The 15,690-nt window shown below is 59.7% G+C and overlaps 1 protein-coding gene across 2 annotated transcripts; it reads left to right on the top strand.

Moving 5' to 3' along the window:
* The first annotated feature begins 435 nt into the window (after positions 1-435).
* Positions 436-14,912, top strand: VAV1 (vav guanine nucleotide exchange factor 1). Of its 2 annotated transcripts, none has more exons than XM_069881590.1 (27): positions 436-1,475; positions 1,927-2,043; positions 2,127-2,185; positions 2,458-2,523; positions 3,544-3,652; positions 3,810-3,899; positions 4,281-4,349; positions 4,822-4,928; positions 5,929-6,025; positions 6,419-6,514; positions 7,237-7,305; positions 7,841-7,927; positions 8,783-8,868; positions 9,333-9,465; positions 9,815-9,924; positions 10,035-10,136; positions 10,749-10,846; positions 11,165-11,187; positions 11,307-11,349; positions 11,462-11,598; positions 12,025-12,090; positions 12,261-12,292; positions 13,236-13,352; positions 13,453-13,540; positions 13,654-13,765; positions 14,432-14,580; positions 14,730-14,912. In XM_069881590.1, exons 1-27 carry the CDS (start codon positions 1,272-1,274, stop codon positions 14,781-14,783), a joined length of 2,520 nt encoding a protein of 839 aa, XP_069737691.1. In that variant the 5' UTR covers positions 436-1,271; the 3' UTR covers positions 14,784-14,912. The 2 variants fall into 2 exon arrangements, with proteins under 2 accessions (XP_069737691.1, XP_069737690.1); XM_069881589.1 differs by having other exon boundaries at positions 437-1,475; positions 13,651-13,765.
* Positions 14,913-15,690: the final 778 nt, after the last annotated feature.

Below are 15,690 nucleotides of genomic sequence, written 5' to 3'. Positions count from 1 at the left end.
ATTTCCCCTTCCGGACCCTTGGTAGGGCCTGGTTGCCCAGGTCCCCTCCTGGACCTCTGACATCCGTGTCCGTTCTGGGACCCTTGATAGGAACCAGACACCTGGGTCCCGCTGAGGCCCTTGATAGGAACCAGACACCTGGGTCCCCCTGAGGCCCTTGATAGATTCCGGCCACCTGGATCCCTCGTGAGACCTTTGGAGTGGGTGCAGACCCTGAACGCCTGAATCCTCCCACCGTGGGTCCCGGAAGCCTGGATCTCCCCACCGTGGATCCCCCCGTTCCCACCACCGCCAGAGGCCACAACCACATGGGGCCCCCAGGGTTGGCAGCTCCTCCCCGGCCACAGATGCTGTGGTGGGAAGGACCTCAGCATCCGGGTGCTGCAGCACCGTTCCCATTGGCCCCCGCGGCACCCAGGGCGCAGGCGCAGCCACCGTTGGCTTCCGGCACCCCACAAACCCCCAGGCCCAGCTGGGCCCCATCACCACTCCTGCCCACATTAGGGGTCCCCGAGGCCACTAGACCCTCCCTAGACGTGGACCCACTGGGGGAAGGAGCCCATCGCCATCTGGACTTCTCTGGATGGGAAGGAGACCAACACCAACTGCTTCTCATCATCAACGGCTGCGCCGTGGGGCCCCATTGCCACCGACTCCTTCCCAGACGTGGTGGTTCCTGGAGGAGGAAAACCCCCTGTTGCTATAGGAGACTCCCCAGAAGCGGTCAACGTCTCATCTCCATCAGTTCCTCAGCAGAAGACATCCCAACAAGGCCTCATCTCCATCAGTTCCTCATCGAACGTGGTCCCACCAAGGCCTCACTGCTGTCAGAACCTCATCAGATGTGGCTGCGTTGAAGGACCTCACCTTCTGCTTCTCCTCCCTGGAAGTGCTGCTACCAAGACCCATCTCCGCTGGCTACTCCACAGAAGACATACCACCAGGGCTTATTTTCTCCATCGACTCCTCCTCAGAAGTGATCCCATCAGGGCCTTATCTCCATCAGCTCCTCCCCAGGAGCAATCTCACCAGGACATCATCCCAATCAACTCCTCTCTAGAAGTGGTTTCATCTGGATCTCGTCTCCATCATCTCCTCCTCAGGTGTGGTCCCACCAGGGCCATCCAGTAGACACCACCCCAACAGGACCCCGTCTCCACTGGCTCCTCCCCAGACAAGATCCCAGCAGGACCTCATCTCTATCAGCTCCTGCAGTAGACACCATCCCACCAGGATCTCATCCCCGTTGGCTCACCCGACCAGAAGGCACCATGGAAGTGTGGAGGCAATGTGCCCACTGGCTGGTGGCTGCGCGGGTGCTGCCTGCAGGGCACCGGGCAAGCAGCCCTGAAGGACAAGTGTGGGACCTGGCGCAGGCGCTGAGGGATGGGGTGCTGCTCTGCCACCTCCTCAATGCCCTCCTGCCCCGTGCCGTGCCCCCCCGTGACATCTGTCCTCGTCCCCAGATGTCACAGGTGCGACGAGAGGCAAATACCCCGCTGGGGTGGTGGTCAATACCAGTTAGAGGCGAAACTGCTCCAGGGTGGAGCAACTGGTGGGGTTGTTGCTGCTGGGGATGATGGTGACATTGGGGATGATGATGACAGTGACAGGGCTGGTGAGAATGAAGGTGATGGCAGTGATGATGGGGACAACAGTAGTGACAGTGGGGATGACGGTGGGGATGCTGGTGCCAGTGGCATTTATGGTGATGGTGACAGTAGGGGTGATGGTGGTAATGGATGGTGAAAGTGGGGGTGATGGTGACAATGACAGGGCTGTTGGGAATGAGGGTGGTGACAGTGGGGTGGTGGCAATGATGATGGGGACAATGGTGGTGACAGTAACAGTGGTGGTGACAAACATGGTGATGGTGACAGTGGGGATGCTAATGGGTTGATGATGATGGTGACGGTGCCACAACAGTTCCTGTGCCTGAGGAACATCCGCACCTTCCTGACTGCCTGCGCTGACAAGTTTGGGCTCCCCAAGCACCGGCTCTTCAGCGCCTTTGACCTCTTCGATGTCCAGGATTTCGGCAAGGTGGGACCCAGGCAGCCAGGTCAGACTTGGAGGGTGATGCCAGCTCCCACCTCTCCCTCTCAATGTCCCCTGTCTGTCCCCAGGTGATTGACACCCTCTCGACACTCTCCTGGACCCCCATTGCCCAGAGCAAAGGCTTCAAGTGAGTGCAAGTGACCCAGGTGTTCGGTCCTCAAGGACACAGATGTCCAAACCCCAAGGGACCCAGGTGTTCAGACCCTGAGGTACCCAGATGTCTGGTCCCCAAGGGATCCAGATGTTTGATCCTCAAGGTACCCAGTTGTCCAGTCCCTGAGGGACCCAGCTTTCTTGTCCCCAAGGGACCCAGATGTTTGGTCCCCAAAGGACACAGGTGCCTGGTCCTCAAAGGATCCCCCAAAGATTCAGGCATCCAGGCTGGTTTTGCCCCTCCAGGCCCTTCCCAACCGAGGAATGCGTGGGGGATGATGATATCTACAGCGGCCTCTCGGACCTCATCGAGTAAGGCGGCGGGGGGGGGGGGGGAGTGGGGAGGGAGTGGCAGGGAGGTATTGGGGGTTGCCAGGGAGCCTTAGGGGGGCATTGGGGGGGGACTGGGGGAGTATTGGGATGAACTGGGGGGATGCTGGGGGAACTGGGGGATACTGGGGCATTAGGGGGGGTACTGGTGGTATTTAGGGGGTGGCTGAGCAGTACTGGGGGGTGGGGGGAGGAGGTACCAAGAGATATTGGGGGGATATTGGGGAGATAGGGGGCATTGGGGGGCATAGGGGGATCTTAGGTGGGTATTACGGGTCAGTAGGGGGGTATTTGGGGTCATGAGGGGAGTATTAAGGGGTGTCAGGGGTGTACCAGGGGTATTAGATGAGTACCTGGATGTGTAAAAGGTTAATAAGGGATATCAAGGGGGATTTGGAGGTATCAGAGGGGTGCCAGGGGGTATTGGGGGGAAATAGAGGGGTACGATGGTGTATGGTGGGGGAAATAGAGGGGTATTAAGGGTGTTAGAGGGGTACTTGGGGGGTATTGTGGGGCAAGAGAAGGATATTGGGGGAAAATTGAGGGGTATGAGAGATATTGAGGGGCAATAGAGGGGTATCAAGGTCATTACAAGGGTACCTGAGGGGCAATAGAGGGATATAAGGTGTATCAATGGGATTAGAGGGGTACCTGGGACATTGAGGGGCAATTGAGGGGTGTCAAGGTTATCAGAGGTGTACCTGGGGGACAATCAAGGGGTACCTGAGGTAATGGGGGCCAGTTAAGGGCTATCAAGGGTATTAGAGGGCTACCAGGGGGCTAATGGAGGGGGATTGAGGGTATTTAAGGGGTATTGGGGTGTCAGAGGAGCCCTGGAGGGGGTGGGGTGGACTGGAGAGGCACTGGGGGGGTCATTAGGAGGTCCTGGCAGGGTATTAAAGGGGTGCCAGGGGGGTTTGAGGAGAACCTGGGGGGATTTGGGGGTGGGGGGAGACCTGGGGGGTTTTGGGGTGCAGGGGGGACCGGGCTGTCCCCACGCAGTGACACGGCAGAGGAGGACGATGACCTCTACGACTGCGTCGAGACCGAAGGGGATGATGGCGATGACATCTACGAGGACCTCATGAGGGGGGAGGCCCCACCAGCCATGGTGGGGACCCCCCCCAGTGTCTGTGTCCCCCTCTATGTCTGAGTCTCCCCCTCTATTTCTGGGTCCCTCTCCATGTCTGGGTGTACCCCTCCACCCCAATGTCTGTGTCCCCCCAGTGTCTGGGTGCCCCCTGCCACTGGTGTCCCTGTCCCCACAGAAGGTGGAGCTGGACCGGAGGATCTGCTGCCTCCAGGAGCTGAGGCAGACGGAGGAGAGGTACACGGAGACCCTCGAGTCCATCTGCCAGGTGGGATGGGGACACTGGGGACACAAGGGAAAAGGAGGACAAGGTGGGACATTGGGGACACGGTGGGACATGGGGGAATACGGGGAATGGGGGACCAAGGGGGGACATTGGGGACATGAGGGATGCTGGGGACATGAGGGGTTATGGGAGGGGGCATTATTACAAGGGGGACAAGGGGGACATTAGGGGCATGGAGGGACATGGGGGAATATGGGGAATGGGGGGACATTGGGGACAAGGGGGACATTGTTGACATGGAGGACATGGATGGAGATAGCGATGAAGATGGCAGGGGACACAGGGACGCGGGGCAGTGGGACATGTTTCCCCGATGTCCCTAGTGCCCCCTCCCAGTGCTCCCAGTAACCCCCGTACCCACAGCACTTCATGCGGCCTCTGCGGCACTTCCTGCAGCCCCAGGACCTGGAGAGCATCTTCATCAACATCGAGGTGACCCAGTGCTCCCAGTCACCCCTCCCAGTGCTCCCAGTCACCCCTCCCAGTGCTCCTAGTCACCCCTCCTAGTGCTCCCAGTCACCCCTCTCAGTGTTCTCAGTAACTGTACATCCCCAAGGAATCCCTCCCAGTGCTGCCAGTAACCCTTCCCAGTTCCCTAGTAACCCCTCCCAGTTCTCCCAGTAGCTGTCCCAGTGCTCCCAGTAACACCTGGGTATCCCCAGTGCTCCTAGTGACCCCTCCCAGTGCTCCCAGTAACTGCATATCCCCCAGTAACCCCCTGAGTTCTTTCAGTAGCTGTCCCAGTGTACCCAGTAACCCCTCAGTATCCTCAGTGCTCCCGGCAGCCCCTCCGAGTTCTCCCAGTAACCCTTCCCAGTGTTCCCAGTAACTGTACATCCCCCAGTAACCCCTCCCAGTGCTCCCAGTAGCTCTCCCAGTGCTCCCAGTAACCCCCCACCCCCAGGAGCTGCTGCAGCTGCACCGACTCTTCCTGGTGGAGCTTCAGGGGGCGCTGGGGGGCGCGGGGGGGGCGCGGGGGCTGCCCCCCCTCTTCCTCGCCTACAAGGAGAGGTGAGGGCTGCGGGGGGAGAGTGCGGGGGGCTGGAGGGGTTTGGGGGTGTCCTAGAGTCAATGGGGGGCAATGGGGTCATTGGAGGTCAATGAGGGGCACTGGGGGGCACGGGGGGGAGTCCTGGGGGGTCAATGTGGGAATTGGGAGGCAACGCAGGGGGGTCCTAGGGTCAATGAGGGAGCAATGGGAGGAGTTGTTGGGGTCAGTAGGGGTCAGTGGGGGGCAATGGGGTCCTAGGGGGGAACTGGGGGTTCCTGGGAGCAATGGGGGCAATGGGGGGGGCATTGGGGGATCAGTGTAGGGCAATAGGGGTCAATGGGGGGCAATGTGGAGCACTGGGGGCAATGGGGCCAGTAGGGGAGGCCATGAGGTTAGTGGGGGTCACTGGGGGCAATGGGGAGCATTAGGGGGGGTCCTAGGAGCAATGGGGGCCTTGGGGGTCAACGTGGAGTATTGGGGGGCAAGTGGGGCCCTGGGGGCGATGGGGGACATTGGGGGCCAGGGAGGGACAAGGGGGGGCATTATGGGGGTGCTGGGTCCAATGGGTGGAATTCAGGGTTCATTTTGGGCCAATAACGGGTCCATTTGGGGGCAGCCAGGGTCCATTTCAGGTCTGGGTTGGGATCCAGCTCCATCTGGGTTTGCTGTAACTTCATGGCCATTTTGGGTCCAATTCCATCAGCTTCAAGTTCAACTTCAGGTCTCTTTTTGGTCCAATTTCACCCATTTCAAGTCCAACTTCAGGTCTCTTTTGGGTCCAATTCCACCCACTTCAGGTCTATTTTTGGTCAAATTTCAGCTGCATTTTGGGTCAATTCTGTCCTTTGGGGGTTTGAAGTCATCTACAATCCTGTCTATTTTGGGGCCAACTCCATTCTGGGTACAATTCTGGGTACAAGGACCGTTTTGGCTCTATTCGGTGTCTGCTCTGGTCTTGGTTCAGTCTGGGGCAGATCCCAGCCCCATTTTGGGTGGATTTGGGTGGTTTCCATCCTGCAGGTTCCTGCTTTATGGCCGCTACTGCAGCCAGGTGGAAGCAGCCACCCGGCGCCTCGACCAGCTTTCAACCAACACGGACCTCCGCATGAAGCTCCAGGTGGGTCCGGACACCGGGGTCCCCTCCCTGTTCTCCCAACTTGAACCCCACAATGTCCCAAACCCTCACAGAACCTCCACCCACAACCCCTGTTTGAAGGTGCAGGTGTGTCTGGACACCTGGTTCCCCTCCATGGGACACCATGACCCACCCTGGGACCCCCAAGTCTCCCTGGAACCCTCCCAGACCCCCTGAGACCCCCAATGTCTCCCCCATCCCTTATGACCTTTGCCATTGTCCCCATAACCCCTTTAACCCCTCCAGTCCCACTGTGACCACTATGTCCTCCAGACCCTCCCAATCCCCATGACCCCAATGACCCCCATGACCCGAGCAACCTCCCATGACCCCCTGCGACCCCCTATGACCCTCACGACCCCCTGTGACCCCTAGGAGTGCTCCCAACGAGCCAACAATGGGCGCTTCTCCCTGAGGGACCTCCTGATGGTGCCCATGCAGCGGGTGCTCAAGTACCACCTCCTGCTCCAGGTCTGATGGCTAAGGGAACACCTGGGTCTTCCAGGGCACAGCTGGATCCTCTGGGGATGGAGGGGGATACTTGGGTCCCTTGGGGATGAGGGAACATGCAGGTCCCTTGGACAGCTAGGTCCCTTGGGGTACATCTGGGACCCTCAGGGAGGGAGGAGGAACATCTGGGTCCCCTGGGAGAGGCCTGGATCCCCTGCGGCACTTCTGGCTCCCTTGGGAGGCACCTGAGTCCCTTGGGGAGGGAGGAGGAACATCTGGGTCCCTTGGGGATGGAGGGAGACACTTGGTCCTTCTGGGGCACTCCTGGGTCTCTTGGGGCACACATGGATTCCTTGGAGAGGGAGGGGGAACATTTGGGTCCTGTGGGGATGAGGGGACTGTGTGGGTCCCCTGGATCCATCCTGGGTCCCTTGAGCCCATCCTGGTTCTCCTGAGAACCTCTGGGTCCCTGAAGGGCCCCACAGAGTACCTCTAGGTCCCTTTAGCACATTTGGGAACCCTGGGATGCTCCTGGGTCCCCTGAGCACATCTGGGATGCTTGGTGGACACCTGGCCCCCTTGGCATATCTGGGTCCCTTGGGGGATGCCTGGGTTTCTCGGATCCAGCCTGAGTGCCCTGAGCACACCTGGGTCCCCTAGGGTCCATCCTGGGTCCCTTGAGCACACCTGGGTCCCCTGGGGCACCTCTGGGCCCCATGGGCACCCCTGATGCTGCCCCCCAGGAGCTGGTGAAGTTGACCCCCGACCCGGCTGAGAGGGAGCGGCTGCGAGCGGCGCTGGATGCCATGAGGGTGGGTTTGGGTCCTGGATGTCTTGGAAGGGTCTGGAGGGGTTTGTGGAGGGGTCTTGGAGAGGGTTCTGGAGGGGTCTTGGGGGGCTCCTGGGGCTCCTGCAGGTCTTGAGGGGTCTTGGGGGAGCGGCTCCTGGGGGTCTCGAGGGCATCTAGAGGGGATCTTTGGGGACTCCTGGTGGTCCTGGGGGGATATGGGAGATCCTGGATGGGACTGGGGGGTTCTGGAGGACAGGGGGGACCTAGGAGGCCTTGGAGAAGTTTTGGGGGGTTCGGGGGGGATGGAGTGGTCCTGGGGGTCTTGGGGAGCTCCCAGTGGGTTCTGGGACATCTTGAGAAATCCTGGTGGGCCTTGGAGTGGTTCTTGGCAGGTTCCTGAGGGTCTTGGGGGGGGGTTCCTGAAGGACTTGGGGGCTCTCAGTGGTTTCTATGTGGTCGTGGGGAGTTGGGGGAGGGGCTCCTGGAGGTCTTGGGGGGGTCTTGGGGGGCCATTGGGGGTCAATGGGGGGCACTGACCACTGCCCACACCCCCCCAGGACTTGGCGCAGTGTGTGAATGAGGTCAAACGGGACAACGAGACCCTCAAGCAGCTCACAAGCATCCAGCTCTGCCTCCACAACATGGTGGGGGGCCCCCCAAACCCCTCTGACCCCCCAGCCTCCCCAGGGACTCCCTCAAAACCCCACCCACCCCCGACTGCCCCACAGCTCCCCCTGCACCCCAAAACCCTCCCCAATCATCCTGAGCCTCCAGTTCTGCCTCCACAACAAAGTGGGCACTCCCATGACCCCCCCAACCTTCCTGGCACCCCAAAACCCAACCTGACCCTCCAAGTCTCCCCTGACCCCCCCCAGACCGCACCAGACACCCCCAAACTTCCCCTCACCCCCCTGCACCCCAAAACCCTCCCCAATCTTCTTGAGCCTCCAGCTCTGCCTCCACAACAATGTGGGGAGTCACAGGACCCCCCCCCAACCCTCCTGAGACCCTCAAACTGCCCCTGATCCCCCCCAATCCCAACCTGGGACCCCCGACCACCCCTAAACCCAACCTGAGCTCCGCAAACCCCTTGACCCCCCCAAACTGCCCCTGTGCAACCCAAACCCCTCCCCAATCTTCTCAGGCCTCCAACTCTGCCTCCACGACAACGTGGGGACCCCCAGGACCTCCCCAAGCCCCCATCAGAGCCCCCCAACCCCTCTTAAACCCCAAACCCAACCTGTCCCCTCAAACACCCCTGACCCCCCCCAAACCCTCCTGGCCCCCTCAAACCTCCCAGACCCCTCCCAAACTGCCCCCCCTGCACCCCAAACCCCTCCTCTATCTCCCCAAGCCTCCATCTCTGCCTCCACAACAAAGCGGAGACCCCCACATACCCTCCTGAGATGCCCAACCCCCCCCACCGTGTGCCCCTCTCCACTGTCCCCCAATGTCCCCCCCCGTGTGACCACCCCCCATCCTCACCAACGTCAATCCAGCCACAGTCCCTGGCGCAGTTTGGGCGCCCCAAGATCGACGGGGAGCTGAAGGTCTCCAGCACCGAGCGGCGCTCCAAGGTGGACAGGTAGGACAGGGTGAGGGACAGCGCGGGGACCTGGGAACACCACAGGAACATGGGGACATCCATGGGGACACCACAAGCACACCAATGGGGACCTGGGAGCACCACAAGGACATGGGGACATCTAAGGAGAGACTGCAGGGACACCCATGGGGATGTGGGAACACCACAGGGACATCATGGGAACATCATGGAGGCACTGGGAGACACCAGAGGGATGTGGGGACACATCAAGGGGATATGGAGACACCACAAGGAGACCCACAGGGAGATGGGAACACCACAGGAGCATCACGGGCACGTGGGGACACCCACAGGAACATAAGGATGTGTACACAGGGACACCTTGGGGACATCCTTGTCACAGAGCAGGTGGCAGAGCAGCGGCCACTCCAGGGCTGTGGTGGAGACACACCAAGGTGTGTGACGGCCTTGGGAACCCAGTGACACCCCCATCCCTTTCCCAGGTACGGGTTCCTCCTGGACAAGGCCCTGATCATCTGCAAGCGTCGTGGGGACTCCTATGAGGCCAAAGACGTTGTGTACCTGCAAAGCCACCAACTGCGGGATGGTGACATCGGCCCCCGTGATGGCAAGAAGGTACCCTAGGACCCACGTGTTTGGTTCCCAATGAACCCAGGTGTCTGGGTCCCTGGTGGTCCCAAGCATCCATGTCTCCTGGACTCAGTTCCATGGTGGGCCTACAGAAGGCTGGTGGACTCCTATGTCTGGTTCCCTGTGGCTTCAGGTGTCCTCTTCCCAGTGAACCCAGGCATCTAGGTCTGGTGGATCCCAGCATCCGGGCCCCTGGTGGATCCAAGTATCCAGGTCCTTGGTGGACCCACTGAAGCCTGATGGCCTCAGGAATGAGGTCCCCAGTGGCCCCAGGTGTTTGGGTGACAATGAACCCAGGTTCGTTGGCACTACTGAGCCCCACTCATATCCACAGTGGACCCACACCTTCCTGCTCATCGACACAGCTGGGTTGCAGGGATACGAGCTCTTCTTCAAGACCCGTGAGCTGAAGAAGAAGTGGCTGGAGCAGTTTGAGATGGCCCTGTAGGTGCCCCTCCACTCTGGGCTGGGGGGACTTCCCCAGCTGAGGGCTCAGTGGCCCAGGGGAGGCCAATTTGTCCCCAACAGACCCAGGTCTCTCCATCTCTTGCCAGATCCAACATCTTCCCTGAGCATGCCTTGGCTGATGGGCATGACTTCCAGATGTTCTCCTTCGAGGACACCACATCCTGCAGGGCCTGCCAGATGTTGTTGAGGTAGGACCCCAAAATTACGTCCCCCACTACCCTGGGAGATGAGAGAGGTTGACCTGGGAGATGGGGCTGGGGGGCTTTGGGAGAGGGAGAGGCCCTAGGTAAGTGATCGGAGGTGGGCTGAGGTCTTGATAGGCCAAGCCCTTCAGTGAGTTGAGGCCAAGGTGGGTCAAGCTTTGAGTGGGTCAAGATATGAGGTGGTCGATTGAGTAGGTTGAGTCTTGGGCAAGCCAAGGCCAATGTGGGTCAAGTCTTGGGTAGGTTGATGCTTAAGTGGGTCAAAGAGCTGATGGGTTGAGCCCTGAGTGGCTCCAAGGCCAAGGAGGGACAAGGATTGGGTGGAGGATAACAGGGTGGCTTGAGGTTTGTGTGAGGTGAGTCCTGGGCGCACCAAGGCCTAGGTGGATCGGTCCCTGGGTGGGTTAAAACTGAGATGGGTTGATCTTGGTGGGATCAAGGCCAACACGGTCCAAGGACCTTTTGGGTCAAGGACAGGGTTGACCCAAGGCCCAGGTGGATCTGGGATTTGTCAGTCCTGGGTTGGCTAAGGTAGGTGGGCTGAGGGGTGTTCCCCCCATGCTGATCATCACCCTCCACGCCCTGGTGTGTCCCCAGAGGCACATTCTACCAGGGCTACCGCTGCAGCCGGTGCCGGGCCCCCGCGCACAAGGAGTGTCTGGGGCGGATGGGGATCTGCGGCAAGGCTGGAGCTGGTGAGAGGCACCTTGGGGTGGCGGTGGGGTGAGGATGGTGGGATGGTAGGAGAATGGAGAATTGTGGGATGGGAGTGGGACACGGTGGGATCCAAGATGGCCACCACGAAGCAGGGCGTGATGGGATATGAGATGGTCAACATGGAGCAGAGCATGATGGGATGGGGTGGCCCTGATGGACCAGGGTTCAGGGGGTGGCCCAGGCCTAGGTGGAGCTGGGCATTATGGGGCAACCCTTACCCAACCCCATGGGAGCCTAATTAGCACCAAGCATTAATTAGGGCAGGACTAATGAGTGTCCCCTCTTCCACCCCACAGATCCAGCTGCTGGCGCGAGGAAGGTAACAGTGGAGTGGGTCAAAATGGGCTTAAACACCTCGAATTTGGGTGTGGGGAGGTCCTGGGGGTGTCATAGACACCCCACCACCTTGGGTCTAACTGGGGTCTTGTTGCTCTCCAGAACAAGTCGCAGCGGCCAGGCCCTGAGAAGAAGCGAGACCTGGGTGAGGACAATGTGGAGGTCCTGATATCTGGGTCCACGTGTTTGGGGTGCAGAGGGGGTGCCCATGTCCCCAGTGCCTGGTTTCACCCCCACACCGTGTGTCCTCCTTACAGGGTTGCCCAAGATGGAGGCGAACCAGCCCTACAGCGGCGTCCCACCACCGCCAGGGTCTCTAGGTCCTGCCCTGCGCCTCAGTCCAGGGGATGTCGTGGAGGTCACCGTGGCCGAGGCTGAGCAGCTCTGGTGGCAGGTGGGGACGGGACCTCTGTGGTGGGGATGGGACCCTCATGTTGATGCGGGGAGGGACCTCCAGTATGGGACAGGCCACCACAGCCATGATGGGATGGACCTCTACTATGGAGACAGACCACCATCGCCAAGCTGAGATGAACCTAAGTATGGGGCAGACCACCATGGTCATGCTGGGTTGGACCTCCAGTATGGGCAGATCCCCAGATCCATGCTGGACCCCTAGGGTGAGCTCAGACCATAATGGCCACGATGACCTAGACCATGATGAGTTGGGGAGCCATGGATGGGTCAGAACCTCATGATGGGGCTGAGTCAGATCCCCACAGCCAGGCTGGACCTCCACCATAGAGATGGACCCCAGGGGCCTTCCCAGCCTCCTGAGGAGTTTGAGGAGCCCCATGTTCCCATGGTCCTTCATCCCCAGGGCAGGAACGTGGTCAGCGGTGACCTGGGCTGGTTCCCTTGTGCTGCCGTGAGACCCTTCATCTGTGTGAGTATGGGGCCCCCAAAACATCCCCAAGAGCCCTTGCACCCACCCTGATGACCTCAAGATGTTTGGAATGTTCTGGGATTTGGAGGGAGGTTCTGTGGGACATGGGGGCTCTCACAGGAGTCACCTTCTGGCCCGCCTTGGTCCTCAACTCTGCTTTTCTTCCCCAGGTACCACTGCCGGATCTCTCTGTCTACCGCTGGTCAGTGTTGGGGTCCCCCAGAGTCCTTGGGCCACCCCAAGTCCTCCTCTGGACTCCCATAGCCCTTGGGAACCTCCCTGGTCCTGCCCCAGTATCACCCTGTGGCCCAAACGACTCCATGAATCATCCCCTGGGACCACCACCCTTCTGGGGACACCCCAAACTTCCTCTGGGGCCACTATCCTTCCTGGGGTCACCCCAAACCTCCCCCAAGGTCACCACATCCTTCCTGGGGTCACCTTATGTTCTCCAGGACCTCCTAGATCTTTCCTGGTGGCCTTCACTCTTCCTGTACTTACCCCATAGCCCATAGGGACCCCAAAATCCCTCCTGGGGTCCATCATCCCTCCTGGTGTCACCTCAAATTCTCCTCCAGGGTCACCCCATAACCTCCATGGCTCCTCTAGATCTTCTCCAAGCCCTCTATCCTTCCTGATGCACCTCCTAACCTCCTAGGTTTGCCCCATAGCCCTCCATGCCCCACAAATCCTTTCCCAGGGTCCCCTATCCTTCTTGAGGTCACCGTATGTCCTCCAAGTCCTCCTAGATTACTTCCTACTGGCCTCCACCCTTTCTACAGTCACCCTATAGCTCCTAGACCCCCCCCCAAATCCCTCCTGAGGTCCCCCATCCTTCCTGGGGTTCCCCCCAAATCCTCTCCTGAGCTCTCCATCCTTCCTAGCCCCACCATAAATCCTTCCTCAGTGTTGTCCCATAGGCATCAGGACCCCCATCATCTTCTCCTGAGCTCCCCATCCTTCCTGTGATCAGCCCATAACCTCCAGGGCCTCCCAAACCCTTCCTCGGGGACCCACAACCTGGTGTCCCCTCAAAATCCTTCATTCAGGTTGCCCCATAGGCCTCAACTCCCCACAAATTGCCATGGGGAGGGGCAGGGGGTGCTCATTTTGGGGGCTCAGGATCTCCACCCCGTAATGCCCAGGTACACTGGTCCCATGGAACGTGGAGAAGCCGAGCAGCTCTTGATGCACCGTTCTGATGGCGCCTTCCTGGTGCGACAACGGGTGAAGGACACCGCTGAATTCGCTATCAGCATCAAGTAGGGACCTGGGGCATCTCCAGAGTGGTGGGGGCACAAGGAGGTGGGGGACACGGTCCCTGGCTCAGCCCCCACACACACACTGTGTTCTCCTGCCTAGATACCATGGGGAGGTGAAGCACATCAAGGTGATGACGGCAGAGGGGCTCTACCGTGTCACCGAGAAGAAGGCATTCAAGGGGCTGGTGGTGAGCTTCGGAGCCCCCTTCTCTGTCCCCCTGACCCACATCTCTGGGTGCCCTCCACATCAGGGTTTGGGGCTGGTGGTGACCCCAAGTCTTGACCACGTCGTCCACAGGAGCTGGTGGAGTTCTACCAGCGCAACTCACTCAAAGATTGCTTCAAAGCGCTTGACACGGCACTTGTGTTGCCCTTCAAGGAGCCCGAAAGCCGGGCGGGTCCCCCACCACCTGGTAGGACTTGAGGGGTGGGGTGGGGTAGGTTGGAGGTGGTGGCTGTGGGATGGAGGGGCTGGGGACCTTCATTGCAGGTGGTCGTGAGGTGGTGATGGGATGGAAGTGGTGGGATGGCGTTGGTGGAGTCCCTCCCCATGAGGTGGTGGTGAGATGGAGGTGGTGGTGGGATGGAGGTGATGGGATGGCAGTGGTGGGGTCCCCCCCATCAGGTGGTGGTGACAGGATGAAGGTGATGGTGATAGTCAAGAGGATGGACTGAAGGGGGACAGCTGAGTCACAGGGATGGGATGAGGGCAGTGGCCAAGGGATGGGTCAAGGGAATGGTTGAGGCCAAGGAAGAGGAGCAGCCATGGGCTGGGTCGAGGGTGACAAATGGCCAAGGAGGATAAGATGAAAGATCTGGGACAAGAGGGTTGAGTCATGGGTCAAGTTGTTGGTGATGGCCAAGAGAAGGGTTGATGGATCAGTGATGGGATGACCCGAGGAGGGATGAACGGCCAAGAGGGACGGGTTGGGACTGGGCCAAATGGGACAAACTGGGGGACGCATCAATGGCGATGGCCAAGGTTGAAGGAAGGACCAGGGGACAGTCAAGGGGGGGCAAATGGCAATGAGGACCAGGTGGAGGGGTCCCAGGCTCATCCATGTCCATGTTCCCCACAGGAGCCGTGCGCAGCTTCGGTTCGGCCAAGGCTCGCTACGACTTCTGTGCCCGGGACCGGACAGAGCTGACGCTGCGGGAGGGTGATGTCATTCGTGTCCTCAGCAAGAAGGGTCACCCCGGCTGGTGGAAAGGAGAGATCTACGGGCGGGTATGGCCTCTTCCTCACCCTAGGCTCTCTCCTCAAGCTCCTCACACCTTCTCCCAACATGTCCTTGTTCTCCCAAAGTGTTGTCCTTCTCCCTGTGTGTCCTCTTCCCAACATGTCCTTCTTCTCCTAACCTGTCCTTCTTCTCCCAGGTTGGCTGGTTCCCCGCAAACTATGTGGAGGAAGATTACTCAGAGTATTGCTGACCATGGAACCCCATCCCATCCACTACCTTGTGTCCCACCACCTGTGTCCCGTACCCCCCACCCCGAAGCCACCACAACCCTTCCCAACCTTCACTTCCTCCATTAATTTATGCCTCTTCCTTCCCAGGAGGGACAATAAATGATGATGAGGATGAGCTACAGGTTTGGATTTTGCAGGACCCAGGCAGCTGGGTGGGGGAGGAGGCCACAGGGTTGGGATTTCCAGGAAAGGGCCCAGGCGTCTGCACGGGCAACGAGGTCAACATTGTGCAATCGGCTTCTCTGGAAACAAACCCAGAAATCCAGCCAGGGATGAGACCACGGGGCTGGTGTCTCTGGGAAGGGACCCAAATATCCAGGAAGGGGCCCAGATATCCAGGCAATGGTGAGACCACGTGGTTGATGTCTCCAGGAAGGAATCCAGGTGTCCAGAGAGGGGACGCAAAAAAGATTATAGGGTCACCTTCACTAGGAAGGGATGAGATCATGGGGTCGATATCTTCAGGAAGGGACCCAGATGTCTGGGCAGGGATGAGACCACAGATTTGATGACTCCAGGGAGGGATCCAGGTTGTCCAGGTGGGGATGAGACCATGGTGTTGATGTCTCAGGGTTGATGTCACCAGGAAGGGACCCAGATGCCTGGCAGGGATGAGACCCCATGGTTGATATCTCCAAGAAAGGGCAGCTGTCCAGGTGGGGATGAGGCCATGGGGCCAACATCTCCGAGGGAATCCAGGTGGGGGAGTCCCATCACTGCTGTTGGGTGCTATGAGCACCCTCTGGCCTCAGCCCACACTGCAGGGTGGGGGGAGGGATGGGGGGGAAGCGGTTTTTGGGGCCGTTCAGTGGTTTTGGGGCCATCCGGCATCACTTCCCTCTGCCACCGGCACCGTGGTGACGTCGT

The sequence above is a fragment of the Phaenicophaeus curvirostris genome, unplaced genomic scaffold (genome assembly GCF_032191515.1).
Source record: "Phaenicophaeus curvirostris isolate KB17595 unplaced genomic scaffold, BPBGC_Pcur_1.0 scaffold_51, whole genome shotgun sequence".
Taxonomy (NCBI): Eukaryota; Metazoa; Chordata; class Aves; order Cuculiformes; family Cuculidae; genus Phaenicophaeus; species Phaenicophaeus curvirostris.
The sequence above is the reverse complement of the archived record's forward strand: the minus strand, read 5'-3'. Positions and strand labels throughout refer to the sequence as shown.

Bases quoted from the DNA above. Each gene is read 5' to 3' on its own strand.
- VAV1 (XM_069881589.1), top strand. From the start codon at position 1,272: ATGGAAGTGTGGAGGCAATGTGCCCACTGGCTGGTGGCTGCGCGGGTG. The intron at 3,653-3,809 runs GTGGGGACCCCC...CTGTCCCCACAG, and splicing joins GGGAGGCCCCACCAGCCATG to AAGGTGGAGCTGGACCGGAG. The intron at 13,541-13,650 runs GTGAGCTTCGGA...CGTCGTCCACAG, and splicing joins AGGCATTCAAGGGGCTGGTG to GAGCTGGTGGAGTTCTACCA.